The 18,269-nt window shown below is 35.7% G+C and overlaps 1 protein-coding gene across 6 annotated transcripts in view; it reads right to left on the bottom strand.

The window, feature by feature from the left end:
- CTNNA2 (catenin alpha 2) overlaps positions 1 to 18,269 on the bottom strand; it is a 425,826-nt gene that overhangs the window by 49,703 nt on the left and 357,854 nt on the right. For all 6 annotated transcript variants that reach the window (XM_015862648.3, XM_015862647.3, XM_085545876.1 and 3 more), the window contains 3 exons: positions 4,238 to 4,330; positions 3,809 to 3,965; positions 748 to 948 (listed from right to left, as the gene is read on the bottom strand). In XM_015862648.3, the coding sequence (XP_015718134.2) occupies positions 748 to 948; positions 3,809 to 3,965; positions 4,238 to 4,330 (451 nt within the window). The remainder of the gene's footprint in view (positions 1 to 747; positions 949 to 3,808; positions 3,966 to 4,237; positions 4,331 to 18,269) is intronic.

The raw sequence follows: 18,269 nt of genomic DNA on the forward strand, positions 1-18,269 counted from the left end.
TACATAATTGCCTATGGTTAGTCAGATGAATCCCGCTTTTTGTCTATGAAGGCAAAAGCAATCCACATTTTTTTTCTTTTCCATTCAGTCTAGCATACTTCACAGTCTCTCAGATGACACATATTTTTTCAGATAATATACTTTCAGATGCTCAAATGTATCTTTAATGAAAATTTGTTTTGTTTAGAAACACTTAGAACCAATGTTCACCTGCACAGACAACAGAGTAATGTCTGCAAAGATTTCATCATAGAATCCTAAGAGTTGGAAGGGTATTTGAGGGCCATCTAGTCCAACTACCCTGCAATGATCAGGGACATCATAGCTAGATCAGGTTGCCCAGGGCCTTATCCAGCCTCACCTTCAAAGTCTCCAGGGATGGGGCATCCACCACATCAGTGGTCTACCTGTTCCAGTGCCTCACCGCCATTTGATAGGGACACAAAACACATAATCAACAGCCTGAGATCTTGAAAAACAAACTGTGTGTTATTTATTCAAATACACCACAACTCTGATGAGGTACACAATCCTTGATGGATCACTGAATCTCTTCACTTGCACAGTTCTCATCAGTGTGACTTTTGCAGTATCACTGAGTAGAAAACCAAAAGGCATATATTGTAATTAACTTGTCTATTTAGCTTTCATATTCATTCACTGATTCCCCTCTGAGTTGCAGGCTTGGGAAAACTAACTGGAGATTTTAAATGAGTTAATATTGAGCAATATTTCACACAAGCTTACCTGTTTCAGAGAGCAGTTTGGTTGCTTCCAGTACCTTCTCGGTATAAACTCCAGTTTCATAGTTTTCCATCTCTGCATTAATTATGTGAATGACTCTGGCTGCACGGCCTCGGATGGCCCCAGCAGTTCTATCCAGGGTATCGACATCTCCCTCTTGGAGAGCAATCACACATTTATTCACATCTTCCAGAATATGATTTTCTGAAAAGTAGGAAGAAATGCACAGATATAAGGTTCATTTCATTTTACTCTCCATCATAGCAAAGCTTACTGATTTTGATGAAAGAGAAACATAAATACATTAAAAATTGTTATTTATCTTATGCAATATTTATCTTTAAAATGTAGTGGGCACTCTCACCTATGCTGAGAGTGCCAGTCTGCAATTGCTTGAAAAACAGTCACATTAAATTCTATGATAATGACAACATAATAAAAATCACTGCAAAACAGAACATGGACAGATATTATGCAGATACTCTAATAAACAGTCGGGCAATTTCCTGAAGATTAATTTACCCATTTCTAGAAATGTTTAATATGTATATTTCATTTGCGCCTAAGTAAGTTAGAAAAGAAAATGAACAATTTTGAAAAGATAACAGCAAATGGTCTTTGCTAATAGCAGGGAGTCTGTGCATGAGCAGTTCATCTCCCTTGCTCCATCCATTCCATCTGCACAAAGTATTAAGATGTGAATATTTCATGACACACAGTGTAATCATATATGACAGCATATTCTGAAGTAACAGTCAACTACAGTGAGTCTGCTCAGATGATGAAATATCAAGTAGCTTTATGGAAATCCCAGGAGTTCCATTAATTTTTCTTGGCTCAGAATTGATCCATTCACTCTCACGTATTGCAGCATCATAGTTTATGTGGTACCCTCACATACAGATAATGTAAAAGGATGAAGCAGACTTTGACTAGCTTGGACATTGTTTCCCTCCAGCCAGTACAGATAAAAATCATTTCAGTAATAAAACCATTATGGAATTTCCTGTTTGAGCTAACTTGCTCTAAGAAACTCATCAACTCAAAACAGCAATTTACTTCTCTGCCACAGCCACAAGTAAACTCAAAATAAAATACTGTTTGTTCAGAATAAGTAAAACTAAACCAATCAGTTCATCAGCTGCTTTTTGTTAATTCTCCTTTGCCACAAAAATAGAGTGACACACTAAGCTTCGCTGTTAGAAACTCAATGTTGGACCAGCTGAGAGTTCATGAAATGGCTTATGTGATGCTGAATTTTAAATGCAGAATGAAAACACTAAGTTTCCTATGCTGTCACTCAGAAAGTCGAAGCTCTATGTCCATATTTTAAAAACACTGCCTTGCAAAAATATTTCTTCAGTGTTTCTTCATGACCATTGCTATTTTCTTTACTCTGTCATGGTCAAATTTTACCCCACAAGAAGTTCTTCCTGAACAGTAGCAGATGCTGTGTTTGGAATACAAAGTAACTGATTAAAATTAAGATGTGCCTTCTTTTGGTAGGCACTGTATTAATAAAACATGCCATCAGTTGTGACACTCAATATGAAGAGGAGGAAGTGTCATTTTATGAGATACGTTTAATCAGACACCAAACCATTTTTGATGCTTCACTGGTTTAACAGCTGAAAAGGAAACTGCTCTGTGTAATCCGAGGCTCCCAGGCTCAGAGATAGTAGTGACAGGCTTTCTGGATGCATTAGATGTTTACTTATTTTTATATGATGGATATGTCCGTGAGCAGTATTAAAAAGAAATCTGAAAACAATAGTTATGCTAACTTTTCAGTTGCCCTGAGAAGTTTGGATCTAAAGCCAATTATTCCACATCAAAGCTATCTGAATATTATGTTATGATAAAATATGATTTGGGTAAAAAAAAAACCCACAAAAATGTCATCTGATTAAATATCCTCTGATTTTATGGATTCAAGTGTTTGGAGTGAGCAACAGTCCCTAAACAAATAACAAAATGGCCATTTAGAACGTTTCCCAACTCTTCAGCTTGTGGGCTGGGTCTGAACTTGACATCTCGTTCTGCCCTCTCCTTGCAGAACTATTTCTGCTAAAAAGTGTTTGCATCCTCTGATGAACCCCCACAATTCTGAAGTGTCCTTGTATTTTTGGTCATGGCTTACAGTAAACACTCTAGCAGTGGTGCTGAATAGTGGAGTGTAATTATGCTTACAGTTCACCAAACCACCTCTTTGCTACTGATAATAGTGGGATACAACAACAAGAAAAATTTGAAGAGCAAAGTGAAGAAGAGAATAAAGGTCCAGAGATATTTAACTTTTACCAGGAAATTGAGGAAACGTCAAGGAAAGTATAGAGAAGAAAAGAAAATCAAGGCTAATCTATCTTCTGAAGCTTGGCTATTCTGTGAGGTTAGTTTCCTTCAAGCTAGCCTTGGCAGCCTCTACAACCTTATTCACAAAAACTAAATTCACCTCTTTCTAACTGTAATAGAAAAATGATTTTTCTGCACCATTAATCAATTTAGGTAGCACTTGCAATTATGGTATAAATTGCATATGACTATATCATAACGAAGTTGCTACAAGTTGCAGCACTTTTCAAGGAGAGAGGAGAAAAGACAATGACTCAGTGTTCCTCCCTTGTCAGTTCCTTTTCTATGTACAGTTTTGGTTTGTATTATAGTCCTTTCTAGAGAGGTTAGAGGTGAAAAATAAATGCTATTTCTACTGCTATTTTACTTCCTTCTGTTTCGATGCATTGCTCATGACACATCAATAAATGAGGCCCAGATGTACATTCCATCTCTCAGAAAATGTACATACTGGTCATGTCCTAACAGTGCATCTAAATGAGACTCATACACAGAATATACCTGACTTAAAACAAAATTTCTCTTTAGAAATAGAAGCCCATATAGGATGCTATTTTCTGCAACACAAAAGAACAACCATTGTTACCAGGCATTAATTGGCATGGCTTGGATGCTCCCACTGAGAGCAGGTTTCCAATAAGACCGATGCTTTAATAATTATAGCTGTTTTCAGCTGTCACCCATTGCTTTGAATTAGCAGTAATCCCAGTACCTGAAACAGAGAGGAAATCATCCACTGAAGTGATGTCATCAACAGCTTCAGTGAGAACTCGCACTTGTTTCTCCCATTGATCCTTAAAGACATCCATGTTGTCCTGTGCCACTTTGCTCTGAGGTCTGGCAGCCAATGTCAGCGCAGCATTTATTACCTGTTATTCAAAAGTAGTATTTACTAGGAGTGGCAATAATTTTCACAAGCTAAGGAACAAATTCATAAAAGACTATTAAAAATAAGGCATTACATCTCATTCAGTAATCAAATCTCAAGATATGAATGTATTTTTCATTTTGTGCAACAGACACAGGAGGCAGTTTAATGACAAAGGCGAGGCTAAAATCTTCAACTAGGGTGTCTTTCTTGACAGATGCTCCCTAATGCTGAAAGAGTTCTCAGTTATTTTCCAGCACAAATAATGCTTACCTGTGGGCACAGACTATCAATCTGTGTTGCTGCCATACGCACTAGCTTCACACCTTCTTCATTATTTGAGATAGAACAGGCCAGATTTGCAACCTATAATGAAAACAGCAGAATCAAGTTTTAGGCAAGTGAGTAATTTCATGCCTTTTTCTCCTATCGAGCTTTGTCTAGAATGAAAGAACTCAACACAAGAGGCACGATCCAGAATCTTCTTTGCTGATAAAGATAAACTTATGGAGATTATTTCTTAACTACAAACAAAGCACAAACAGAACTAGCCATTTTCTTCATTACTTATTTCCCCTAAACTTATTGTGCATTCATTTTGCAGTCTCCTCTACAGCATGAGAGTTATCTTCCAAGACGTCAAATGGAGAATGTAGAGCATCCAAACACATCCAAACAATTATCTATGTATTGTTTTTTTCCTTACAGATTATTTATTTATTTATTTTTAACTTTTATTAACCATGTCCATTATGAAAAATAGTAATTGGGCTCATCCATACACTATTGAGTTTTTGTAAAGATGAAGAGTCTAAAAACATTATATGCTTTGCCACCCAGAAACAAAATTTTGACACCTTCACTGATACTGGGAAAATACTTTTTTTTTTTTTTTTGTTATCTTAATTATCCTGATAATGTTAAGCATGTCAAAATTACCTGAATTCTCAGGTTAATCGCAAATGAGATCTAGCAATCAGCACATGCCTTTGAGCAGCACAGAGCTGCATTGCTGTGGTTTGGATACAAGCTGTAGAACATGTTCTCGTGCCTCCTACAGGGCTCTGTGCAAAAAAAAAATCCAGTCCCAAAAGCTGTGTGCCAAGTCCATGAAGCTACCATGTGTTTTCAAAAGAGCAGTTCGTGCCACAGGGCACATAATTGTGCTCATCCGCAGTATGTAAATCACAAAGGTATATTCTGGGCAGGGGAATACATGATTTTTCTTTTAATCATCTGAAAGTATGGCTCTTAATTCTAATCCACATTAAGATAAACTTATAAAATTTTAAATATGCTTCCTTGATATTATTCACTGTGCCTGAAGGCATAACTATCAGTTGGAAATGATTCATGAATTAGTTCAAATACCCCCATCTTTCCAATTTTCCTCCAGCTTCCCCTTGTGGTATTAATCTATTCTCGTCTCCAATGCACTCTGCAACATTAGCCCTGGTCCATCTGTTCTTCATAGAACCTATTTCACTTCACAGTTATTTAGAACGTGGTTTGCATATATCAGAGTGCCAAAGCTCAGGGAGGAAAAGAACCTAAGGCTCCTAAGTCTTACAGGCATTTCCTAGTCAAGATTTTATCCTAATGTTGTGATTTTTGTTTTCATTTCACGGTGAGACAAATGAGTTAGTCTGTTTGTTAACTGCCTTACAGTGCTCATGTCAAAAATGTTCTCTGAAGCTGACAGCTTCCAATTAATTTACCATTTCTCTACACTCCCTTATTTGCACACATCAAACAGATCACTTTAATCTTTGTGAGAAACAAAAGCTAAGCAGGATAATAGTTAGAATGAAGTAACACAAGTAGAAATTACAGACCTTAAAAACCACCAAATGGTATTAGGTTCAGCAAAAGCCAGCTTCCTGTATTTAAAATAAGTGCTTTTGAGATTGCCCTTTCATTTTGTGATTATCATGATGAAAATCTGTCCTAAGGCTCCAGATGCACTGTACATCTTACTTCTCAGACAGAACTGAGATATGAGACTGAAAGAGCCTGGGTGTCATGAAATGGCAATCAAGCGATTAAGCAGATCTTTTGAGTTTCCTTGGAAAAGGACTTTGCAGAACAAAGTCTTTGAAAGCAAAGCTTATTTCTTCCCTGTCTCTGTTAATTATTCTTTCAGCAGGATCTAGTGAGATAATATTTAGATATTGTAAAGTGTTCTGCTTTTCCAGGGAGGGATACAGAGATAATTAGAAAAGGCCTTTTTTTTTTTTCTCTTTTTTTTTTCTTCTTTTTTTTTTTTAATTTTTATAAAATAATTTAGAGTTCTGAAGAGTGTTCTGGGTCTTGCTACTAGTACAGAAGTGGTGCAAATATAACCTAAGGTGACCTTACATATGCATCAAAAGAGCATTAGTTATCTTCTTAAAGAAATAAACATTGATATGTATCACGTATAATTCTAATCTAAATAGTTTCTGTGGTATATTTTAAGTCTTGTTTAAGAATAGTCCCATATCATCAGCAGCCAGAAAGCAGTATTAGTTTTACATTTCAGCTGGGAATATGCTGGTCTGAACCATGGGGAGATCTGATTATGTCAAATAAGCATAGAGATAAGGAAATTCTACAAAGGTAGATGCAACCTGGATAAAATTGAATTTAGCACTGCAAATGTGAAGTAATATGACTTTACTCAAAACTTATTTTTGAGGCAGCAAGAAATAGACACTACTTTCTAAAGCTTACATTTTAGTAGTATTATTCAAGAATGGATCTGTGAAGCCATACAAATCTTAGGTTTTTTACACTGTTAGCCATGTTTAGTTTCATCTCTGCCTTGGATTTCCGGATCCCACCCATGCATGACTAGACTGCATCCCTGTATTCTTCTCAAGCCACCTCTATCTATACTTTTTTCCTTCTCCCTCAGTTTGACCAGCAGTTTCGCACGTACATATTAAATATAACATGCACGGTGAAGTATTCAGACATTCCTAGATTGGGACTTCATGTAATTTTCCACTCCAAAGATCTAACACTGGATGGAGTAGATAGCTTGGAAAGGAAAGTAAGAAGGGTGTATATTATCACAGCTGCCAATGTGCCAAAACTTTGAATTGACAGCCTTTACCTTTATGCTTCAAGTACTCTGTTGATACTGAAGTACTGAAGAAAAGAATTTATGAGAGGCTGTGGAAGTAACCAGGTAATGTTATTTATTTTTCTTATTCATTAGTGTTTACCATGTTCCTGGAATTTGTTTGTTGCCTAAGGAAAACTTAACTTTGTAACTAGATTATTGTGAACTGTCTGAAAAGTACGTTAATGAATGAACATGTTTTAAACACCAGCACCGATGAACCATGAATCATCCTCTAAATGTGTGGGGGAACTTAATAACAGTGAGATTACTGTGTAGAAAAACACTACTGTCCCAAATTTCAGGTCTGCTAAGCTACTTTTACACCATCAAAACAATTACTAAACACCTTAAACCTTTCCTTCAAGAGTATTGAAAAGTAATGAACAAGAAAATAAACCCTGCAGCTCCAGTGATGTTGTATTTTTCAGAAATCAACTAAGCCACTGAACCAATCCCAGAACTGCGGAGGTGGAAAAGTTTACACCAGCTTCTTCCTATTTATTTCCCTGTCACTGGTATTGATAGCCCAGGATACAACACTGCATTTTGTTAGGTATCTTTAATCATGTTAAAATAATTCAAAATATATGTGGAATCAGTCCCAAGAAAAATTATTTGCATGTACTTGATTGTATTTCAGCCTAATGCAGCTCCTGCATTATCTGCAGATATAGGTATGATGGAAGAAGTTTCTAATGTGAATTTTTACTACTGTGGTTGAGAGAATACGTCAAGGACTGGATTTATTAAAACAGCAGAGAAACATGGCAGCTGAAAGTTTAACATGGGCGGGCAATGTCTACACTACCTTTTTCTAGCTTTTATGGGTAATAACCAGTGAAGAAAGGAAGCATAAACAGTGTACAGTGCTACTTCTCACACCGTCGTGCACTCCATCAAAATTTGGATTAATGCATTTCAGCTGGATTTGCCACATGAACTACAGGACAGGAAAACTGCTATTAACATAGCACTCTACATGATTAAAGTAATCAAGGAAATTTTATACCAACTTGTGCTATTTTCACACCAATGAGAATTTGGTGTAGCTAAATCAGTTGTGTTTCTAAACAACCCTATTTCAATTTTTGACTTGAGCTTGTTCTGTTATTATAGGTAATTATGACTATCAATTTATAAAGTCTTTCACTTCAATCATAAGTTAAAAGATTTTTACTGTGGCTAATATACAAAAATAGGTTTTTTAAATTATTATTTTATTATTTTTTAACACCATGGACTGTTTAGAAAGAACAGGATGAAAGTTCTCTTCAGCTTCCTCAACCAATTAACAATCCAAGGCAAAGATTTGTCTGTCTATATTTCCTTGAAATAGAATAATTTAAATAAGGTTCAAGACACAAGCAAACTTATCTGTCTACTCCAGTCATTTGAGAAACTGAAATTTTCTGACTTATTCAGCTTGAGTATAAAGTGGTTAAAGCAAAATTTTCATATTCACAGTGGAATAAAGTTAAGTAAATAATGGGCTACCAGGTTTCAGTTGAGGAGAGGTGATTTGCTGAACAACAGTATCTTTATTAGTTTTATTCTCTCCATGTAGTAGTTAATTCAGATTCTGTTTTAAGATTTGAATCCTTCAAAGTTTTGACATATATTAATGTTGGTGATATTGCTGGAAACAGCCAGCAATACTAAGTGGAGCCACGACTAAGATTTACTAAACAAGAAGTTAGAGCTATGTTATCCAAGACCTTCAAACTATGTTGACTGTATTCACTCGAGCATTATATTACGAGCAAAACCCACTTAATCAATAGGCAGTATGCTTTCGCATATACAAAAAGATGTGCCAAAAGTCACAGTGTAGTTTCTTTCTCTTCATGGACTTCAGTGCCAATTTGTAATGCAGTAAAAATACTGTATCGTGGTCTCTTTCTCAGGTCCTATTTCACTTGGGAACCTCAGCTACACAGTCTTACTTAAGAAGAGATGTAATTTTAAGATATTAATTCCCAAGTATTAAAAATGGAATTTCTTTTGTAAATTACAAATGATTTGAGTTTGATGTTTGATCTGATTTATTTATTTATTTATTTATTTTTTAACATCAAACCCTCAACATTTACAAAATAAACTGCTCATACACTTACAATTTTCTGTTCATATCTGAGCAGGTTGGTAGCAGGAGGATGTTGGAAAGCTACAGGTAATTTTCAGCATAGCAGTTGAATATTTTATTTCATATTACCTAAACTGACCATAGAACCTAAAAAAACTCCTTTCACTTCTCAAATGGTCAAAGGTATATTCATTTGTATACATTAAAGCAATAAGGCTTTACCACATACACAAATTCTCGTGAGACTCCTACATCAGATTTGACAGAAAGAGCCTTAAGAGATTGCTGCTTTTGGTAAAGCTCAAATTACCTTTTACTCCAAGAAATTCAGTGTGTCTTGGACAGAGACTTTTTAAAGAAATATAAGACATTAGGCATTAGATGCCTAAGTCATATTGAAGGTCAGTTTAAAACGTACATCTCCCAGCTTCAGATAATTTCTGTGACATACTATTAAAGTGATCTGTTTCCCTTCCATTTTCCTAGTCAGTTCTGGTACATGCCATGATAATTGTCTATAGGATGGAATGGAGGTGAGATCAAAAATGAGGCACATTGAAAAATGATTCTACTTCACTATTTTCATAGCTAAGAGATAATAAAGTTCATGTTCAATTACTGACAGTAAATAATACATGAAATGGATATTGTATTATGTCTGACTCTTTATCTTAAAATAGCACAAGAATAATGATTTTAGACATGATGATCTTTCTTTTTCTTTTCTTTTTTATTTTTATTTTTCCTAACATGGAATTTGAGCACACAACTGTTTCTTCCTAGAACAGATTAAGTTTCTACATAGCACTGATGAGCTCCAACTGTGATAAACACTCTTGATTGGTTGAAAGGCCTCCTAAAACAAGAGGGGTAATCACTAGATGTGTTGGTGACGCTAATGTATATGTGCACTTTCAGACTAATATTCCAGACAACGGCTATTTCTCAGCAGGGTAAGCCCAAAGCTTCTCTATGGAAAACAGGGGAAAGCAAACTGGTTATAGAAACACAGGTGATTGTTTCTGAGCAATTTCCCAATTTGAAACTGAAAAGAAAAAAAATGAAAGAAAAAAAAAGGATTTTGGAATCACTGATTTATTTAATCAATGCTGCTGAGCACTTAGATTGGAGCACTGCCAGAACTATCAAGCCCCATCCTCAACTGGAGTGAACAGGCTCATAGCTTTTCCACTTACTTTACATGAAGACACATTCCCACAGTTAGAACTCGAGGCACACATCTGGTATGGGTTCTGTGTCCAACTATCTCTTAAAATAGACCGGAATTTGAGGAATTTAGGAAAGCAGGTGGAGATGTTATTGCCCCAAGTTGAATAGAAATGCATCTTCTTTGGTGGCAAACTTCCCTAGGAATTACACGTGATCCTTTTTCTTGTACTCAAATGTGTGCTTCCAAGTCATCCAGATGGAATACAATTAATTAATAGTCAGTTATAATGGGGATCCTACACATCTACCCCATGGCTGGGTGGGCAAAGGAAAGAGGTAGAAGAGAAGGGCTTATCTCCTGGGCTCCCTGCCTCAAGGGTAGGAAGTGCAGTGGGATCTCAGCATCAGGTGATGGATGTAGATTTCTCTTTCCAAAGATTTACTCCTCAGATTGGAGCCATTCCTGATTTTTTCTTTTTTGCTCCATATTCTTACACTGTCTTTGTGCATCTGTTGACAAAGTTATAACCAGCAAACAACTGTGGCAACCCTTGAGGAACTAAGAGCAGGAGTTAGCCTAATAAAAATGCTGTCAAAACCAGATTCCTGCTTTAACTGGTCTACTTGAGAAACAAAGCACTGCACTGATGAAAAGCAGTCATTCTTCTACAAGAAAGCAGCTGTTGGAACTGTAAGTAATCTGTTCTTTATGGTCTATCTATTTAGACGGCCATGAAGCAGATATCCTGCTCTAAACCACACAGCTAACACAGTTGCTGAGTTTTGATAGGACAGGTGGAATTAATGTGATTTACTGATTTTCTGAGTTAGAGGCATAAATGCATTCTATATTGCAGTGATAAACATATTTTCTTCCTCTCACAAAAAGTGAAGGTAAAAGCTGTGACAAGAGTTCCTTTCATAGAGGTCAGAGACAATGACCCACATGGATATTCCATTACCTTTGTTAGCATGTTCAGGTTCCTTTTCTGTTTGACATTAGGTAAAGGCTTTTAGAACTATTCTTCCACATTTTGCTATTCATACTAAAAAACAACTCCAAAGAGTAAACAAGGAATACAGAGGAACAGGAAAAAAAAAAAACAAAAAACATGACAGCAACATTCCTGTAATGCCAAACAATAAAAGCCTTACCCAACAGTATTTTTTATGCTCCAATGCATGCAAAAATGCCAAAATAACTTCTTGGTTTGCATTCCAACAAAAAAAGGAAGAAATTCAGCTTTTTTGCATAAATCGTTTCTGTCCAGTTGTTAGGAAGGCCACTGTTTTTAAAACATGCAATGAATTATGAACAGTCTATACTGAAATACCCAAGGGACAAGGGAGCAATCGGTGTCCTATGGAAACAAGATTTAAAAGACTGCAGTGTTTATGAGTTTGATCCTGTAAAGCTGTTTTGACAACATACCACTAGCACTGCTATAATTAATAAATATTAATAGTGTGTAGTTACCAAAGTAATCCATCTTTCTAATAACAGTCCACTAGTTTGGCATAATATCCAGTGACCCTGGAACAGGGATGCATGCCTGACTAGGCTGTGATAATTAAACATTAGCTACATTATCAGGGAGCTATATTTTGAATGCTGTTGGAAGTAAAAAAAAAAATGGGATTGTAGTAAGAACACAAAAAAAGCTCAAGATAGAAACAGAAGCTTTGAAGATATTAACACAGTGTGCTGTCAGAGACCTCGGGGGATAATCACCAATTACAGTTACTGAACCCTAAAGAAATGCAATTTTTGAGCTAGACAGAACCAACTTTAGAGCTGAAGTTGAGCATATTTAGAAAGAATTGTGTAACAATCTATTACAGCTTCTTCTGATTGATAGCACTGGTAGAGACATCTTCATATTATGTATGTATAACCATACAACAGCAGCAACTGTAACCACCACAAGGACTGGAGGAAAAGCTGGTGGTATTGCATTAGAAGAAAGGTAGTTAAAGAAATCAGAGATTATCATGGTAGAGAAGGTGTGAAATGCAAATTGTTTAAAGAAATCACAACTGATTAGTTCCATACTCACACACAAAAGCCTGTGAAAGATTATGATTGCCTCCATAGGGGTGAACAAAGATATTTTTGCTTAGAATAATGTATTTAAGGCTTTCTAAGCCACACTCAGTAAAATTATATATTTTGCCTATGATTTTTGTGCAATGATTCTGTAAAAGACATTTGCAGTCATTTAGAAATAATTCAACATCAGTGCAACATGTTATTATTGACCCAAAGCAAGAGAGTGTTGACCAAGTGACAGTATTAGATGACTCATCTTCTACCTACCCTATCAATATGCCTTGGCATGGAAAGAGTTAATAATTGACCAAAATAATATTTAGTTATTTATATTATTTATACCCTGTGTGGCACTTTTTCCTTCAAGCACAGTTTCTTGTTTCTTGAAAAAGTCATATTCATGATCCTAGATCTTAAAATACAAGCATGTGATATTAAGAAATTCAGATCACTTCATGAAAAAGCAGTATATGAAAATTAGAGGCATTTTAACAATTCTTTAATAAAAGAAGTACTGTTAATTGTTCCATGTGTTGGAATTCAAATTATATTTTCCCTTAATTTAAGACTACATTTTTTCTTATAATTTTATTTGTACTTTGCTCTGATATAAACATGGAAATACTTGTCTTAGTTACTTGTAAACTCAACCATATGGTTGATTTGAATAAAAACTGTTACAGAAACAATATTTCTGACTCGGTCTTACATTATATCCCTTTTTTCACACATTTGAAGTTCTATGCATGAAAGCTGATTACCTTTTCAGAGGATCATCATTAGCTCATTAGTACTCAAAACCATTTAACAAAACCAAGATTACTTCCTATGTGCTACAAAATGCTGTTTTAGGCTTTTTCAGGCTTTTCCTTTGACTTATCCCCAAAAAAGCCACTTGTCGTATAAATGCAGCTCGCACGCAAATAGTTTTTAATAATGAGTTTCGATATCAAAAGGTCTTTGCAAAACTTTTAGCATTAACCACTAAATGGGAACAAACATTTATGTAAGAAATGACATCAAAATTCTAGGCGGGACTGCAGACAAATCTTCAATTCACTGTACTGCAATTTATTTTCATCTTGGTGTTCAGAGACCAGTATAATAAGTCTATTCTCTCTGCTATTAGACTTAATAAGAATATGAATAATGTCTTAGGCTCCTTTATGAGCTGCTAGTTCAAAAGGCAGATGGGTCCATGACAGAAGTGCAGAGTCTCTCCATCAGTCCACTTGAATATTTTTTTTTTTTTTAAGCTTTTGATTAATTTAATGCATATTAGCAGATGAAGGCAGGGGGGTTGGAACTACATGATCCTTGAGGTCCCTTCCAACCCGGGTAATTCTGTGATTCTGTGGTAATAATATTCCTAAATAATAAAGGAAAATAGGTGATTGTTTTAAGGACACACGCCTTATTAGCCCCTTAATGTGTCACTGAGGAATGAGTATACGTACTAGCCCACACTGAGGAATCTGAATAGGTGAGAGGCTCCATAAATTCTGTGGAAAACCCTTCAGCTGAATCTGACACTTGGCCAGAAATACAAATCTCTAAGTAACCAACATTCATAATATCTGGGGTTCGCAGAGCTACTTGTCTAATAAAAGATATTTCTTCCTACAAACTAAAACAAGAACTGCACATCTGAAGAAAAAAAAAAACCCACACAACTAGGAAACATTACACTTGCTGTTTCTGTGGGGTTATTTGGTGGTTATGAGAAGACAGGTTTGTAGTAACAGGATGTTTTATTATGCTTTTTATAGGAACTTTTATAGTGGCATGTTGAAAACAACACCTTTGATACCACTCTGGATGTGTGAAATATTAGGTGAGGCCAAGGAGTTCTTTTAGTACTTTGGTTTTTGGCTTTTACATGACCTTTTCACTAAATCACCTTTAAAATCAGCCACAGGCGTATGAGTGAATTATGGGACTAGAAGGGTCTATTTCTTCCCTATACTGATCAGAAAGGTATCCTTTGTCAAATAAGAAGTCATCATTCAGCTTTCCAAGATCCACCTCTAAATGAAATGTTTCCTCATATATTCTCAGAAAGGAAATAAATAAATAAATAAATAGATAATACAGGAAATACAGGCACATATCTAATAAATCAGATCATTAGTAAGTCTCTTGACAGGCCCATTACATGCTGTTTTAAGAAGCAATGATTTCACCCATTACTACATCCAGATATTTTCCTTTAATCCCAGGACGGCTTGTCTGTGGAGCATAGAGAAAGACATCCCTATGTCCTACATTAGGATAGACAAATGAAGCTTCTTTTAATTTTGGGGATATACTGTGCCCCGGTGGTGCAAGTGGTAGGAATGCCACGTTGCAACACCGGAGGCTCTGGGTTCAAATCTCCCCTGTGGCGCAAGTGGTAGAAGTGCCGCTCTGCTACACGGGAGGCTCGAATCCCGGGGGGTTGGACTCGATGATCTCTAAGGTCCCTTCCAACCCGCACGAGACTCTGATACTATGATTTGATGATATACTGGTGAAGTCAGATTACTTTTATCCACAGCATCTTTTCTACTGCATAACAACATAATATTACTAGAAGCTGGGGAAAATAGAGATGAAAGCAAACATGAAAGATAATGCCCATCTGAAGACAGAATAAGCTCTACCTAATCCATGCGTGAAAGATGTTTGCTAAACCCAGTCTCACAAATCTACGTAGATGATAGCTGTATGAATTTCTACTTCTCTACGTGAAACCAGCAAGTGGGGAAAACTTGCAACTGCGTGTAGTGAGGTTAGATGCACCAGACCAACTGCAATGTGCAGAACTAGGGCCCCCTCACTTTTGTGATGTTGAGATTGAGTAACAGCATCAAGAAAAATGACATATACCTAAGCATTTTCATCTTCTAAATTAAATTTCGACATATTACCTAGGCTTTTGCACTACCTTCACAAGCTTGGAAGACCAAAAGGAAAATGTTAGAATATATCACTGAAGGATGTTTATTTTTCTGATAAGTTATCTTCAGAAGAGGCAACAGACTGGTTTCTCTGATCTGCTTAATGCATTGCTATTGATGTCTCATATGTCTGTAATGTCTTAGACACCCCAAATAATGAAAATATTATTTTTTGAGCACTACTTATGTTATTTAAAATTTAACACTGTCAGCTCAACAATTCTACATAATTTAAAGCCAATCCTTGTTCTAACAATGAGAAATTTTAACAGAAACCTCACACTGATTAAAACGTGTCAGGAATTTATATATAAATACTCTTTAATTTGCATGTGCAAGAAGGAGGCAGAGGAGGTTCAAATATAGCTCTAAAAACATTTAAGCACTTGCAGAGTAAAGAACTTTAGATCACTTTCGACATTTCAGTCAATTACAATTCTAAGGTAGAAAAACTCACCAACACTAAACCAAAACCGCCAAACTGTTAATTGATTTTGCCCAGCGAGACAAAGCTGAAGATCCTCAGATGATATACTGCAGCTTCATTCCACTTCTTCAAAGCCCTAGTGATTTGCACCAGCTTTGACTCATGGAACACATTCTTTGATAAACCAAAGTAGAAATGAATCATAGAGTCATAGAATCATCAGGTTGGAAAGGACCTACAAGATCATCTAGTCCAACCATTGTCCCATCACCATTGCTTCCACAAGCTACTAAACCATATCTCTTAGCTCCTCATCCAGATGCCTCTTCAACACTGTTAGGGATAGCAACTCCAGCACCTCAGTAAGCAGGCCATTCCAGTGCCTAACCACTCTGAGAGAAAAAGCTTGTCCTCATGTGTTATCTTGATCCTATGGTCAATCCACCAACATTGTCTATCAAGTAAAAGATGCTTGGTTTTCAGTCCTCTGCATAATGGCCTCCCATTATAGCGTCTTCCTCGTGTGAGTTCAAGTACGGAAAGAAGTAAACAAAATAGGACTTTCTAATCATAGCAATTGATTATGATATTATTTCTTTCTTTTGGAAAAAATAAAAATAAAAAAAATCTACCACAGTATTGGTTGACTGAAAAATATGTTGTAGTCTATATAAAAATACAGACTACAGTACACTGCCACTAGGAATGAATACATTATCACAAACCCAAATTGTTCCTACTGCTTTTTCTTCCAACCTGCTTTTTTTAATGGTTAATTTATTATAAATTCACTGAACCATCATCAGCATATATTAAACTAGGATTTATTCATCTAGCTGCACACTGGGATTTGTTTAGTTATCAGGGGTCAGTGAACATGCAACACAGTTTTATAAATTGATATTAAACAGAAGAAACTGCATCAGAATGAAGCCAGAATAACAAGAAGCCAAAGAGCCAGAGTATATTTTGTTCCAGCTGTTATATGCATATATTTATTTCTTTCCACCATTGGGGAAAAGATGCTTTTAAAAAACATTTTCTTTTTTAAATCCTTACTTTTCTTTTTTTTTTTTTCTTTTTTTTTTCTTTTTTTTTTTTTTTTTTTTTCCCATGGCAATATTTTTTAGCTCTCTAAACCCCTTGGCAACTTCCATGATGACAGCTTACTGCCAGTTAAAAGGTCAAGGGAAGGAACGGCACAATGCTCTGACAGTGTGTCTGAGAACCAAACATACAACAGGGTTTTGTCCCAGAGACAGCAATTCCCAAACGGCAACACAACATACTGCAACTTGGGTTCACATTGCTAGAAGTTTTTAATATTAATTTTATTCGTTATTCAAAAAATACATCTTGCTATCAAATCAAAACTACCAAAGCAGCAATTTTTTCCACATATTTAGGACTACTTAGTCATTGCCTTCAGTAGAATCAATTCTGATATACATCAGTGGTGACTGATAGGAGAAATGATCTCAAAAGTCTGAATATAATGGATGGTGAAGTGTTTATTTGCATAAACACAGGAAAACCAATTGCATTTATGAGTCAGTGGGAACATAACCTACCCTAGGCTGTTCCACTCAAAGAAACTACTCTGAATGGCAGTCAACAGGCTGCAAGCTCTTGCTTGCTACCTGTTATACTGATTTTATGTTGCAGTCCTCAGAAACACAACAAAACAGTAAAATCACAGATAATTGTGTAGTGACACAGAGTGCCATTAAAATTAGGTTACAAGTATGTTGCTATAGTGCTTATTTACCTGTTTGGTTCAAAGGAGAAATATATAGCATCATACAAATATGTACACAGACAAGCAAATACTCTTACACAACCATGTAAAATTTTTTTGATTCAGAAAAATAAAAGGAAAAAAAAAAAAAAAAAGAAGAAGAAAAGAAAAGGAAATGTTTTTGAAATCATTTATCAGTCAAAATTCCTAACTTGTTTTTTCTTAGAAGAAAAAATAATATAACTGAAGGTAAATGAATATTAATCAAGCACATTTGAGCAGAGATTACATTGAGAAAACACTGGTGTCCTTGAGATCAGCTTTGTTTGTTTTAAAATAGAAGATAAGACTAGAGTAGAACAGGTGATGTTTGTGTTGCACTATTCCCAGTGTTGGAAAGCATTCATTTTCAGAAGGAAGCACAGAAGTGATTAACTTTGAATAACTTGATCTCATTTCTAGAGAATGGTGTAAAAGAAACCACAGTCAAGTCAAAAGTCATGATGTTCTACTTGAATTCACATGATTTATGGTGGAGGGAAATAACCTACACTGTTTCAACAAGCTGAAGAATGCTAGTTTAATCTACATGGACTAAAGGAACAAAGGTGCAAACAAGAAACTAACATTTAACACCCCAGCTGACATTTGACACTGACATTCAAACTAACACTCCAGCTAAGAATAAAACTTTAGAAAAATCCTAAATATAAAATAGGGGAGATACTGCATTCTTCTATGCTGGTATAATTAGACATACTGGACTGAATTCATGTTATTACTGTGGAT

The sequence above is a fragment of the Coturnix japonica genome, chromosome 4 (assembly GCF_054131305.1).
Source record: "Coturnix japonica strain WE chromosome 4, WE-NBRP24, whole genome shotgun sequence".
In the NCBI taxonomy this organism is placed as follows: domain Eukaryota; kingdom Metazoa; phylum Chordata; class Aves; order Galliformes; family Phasianidae; genus Coturnix; species Coturnix japonica.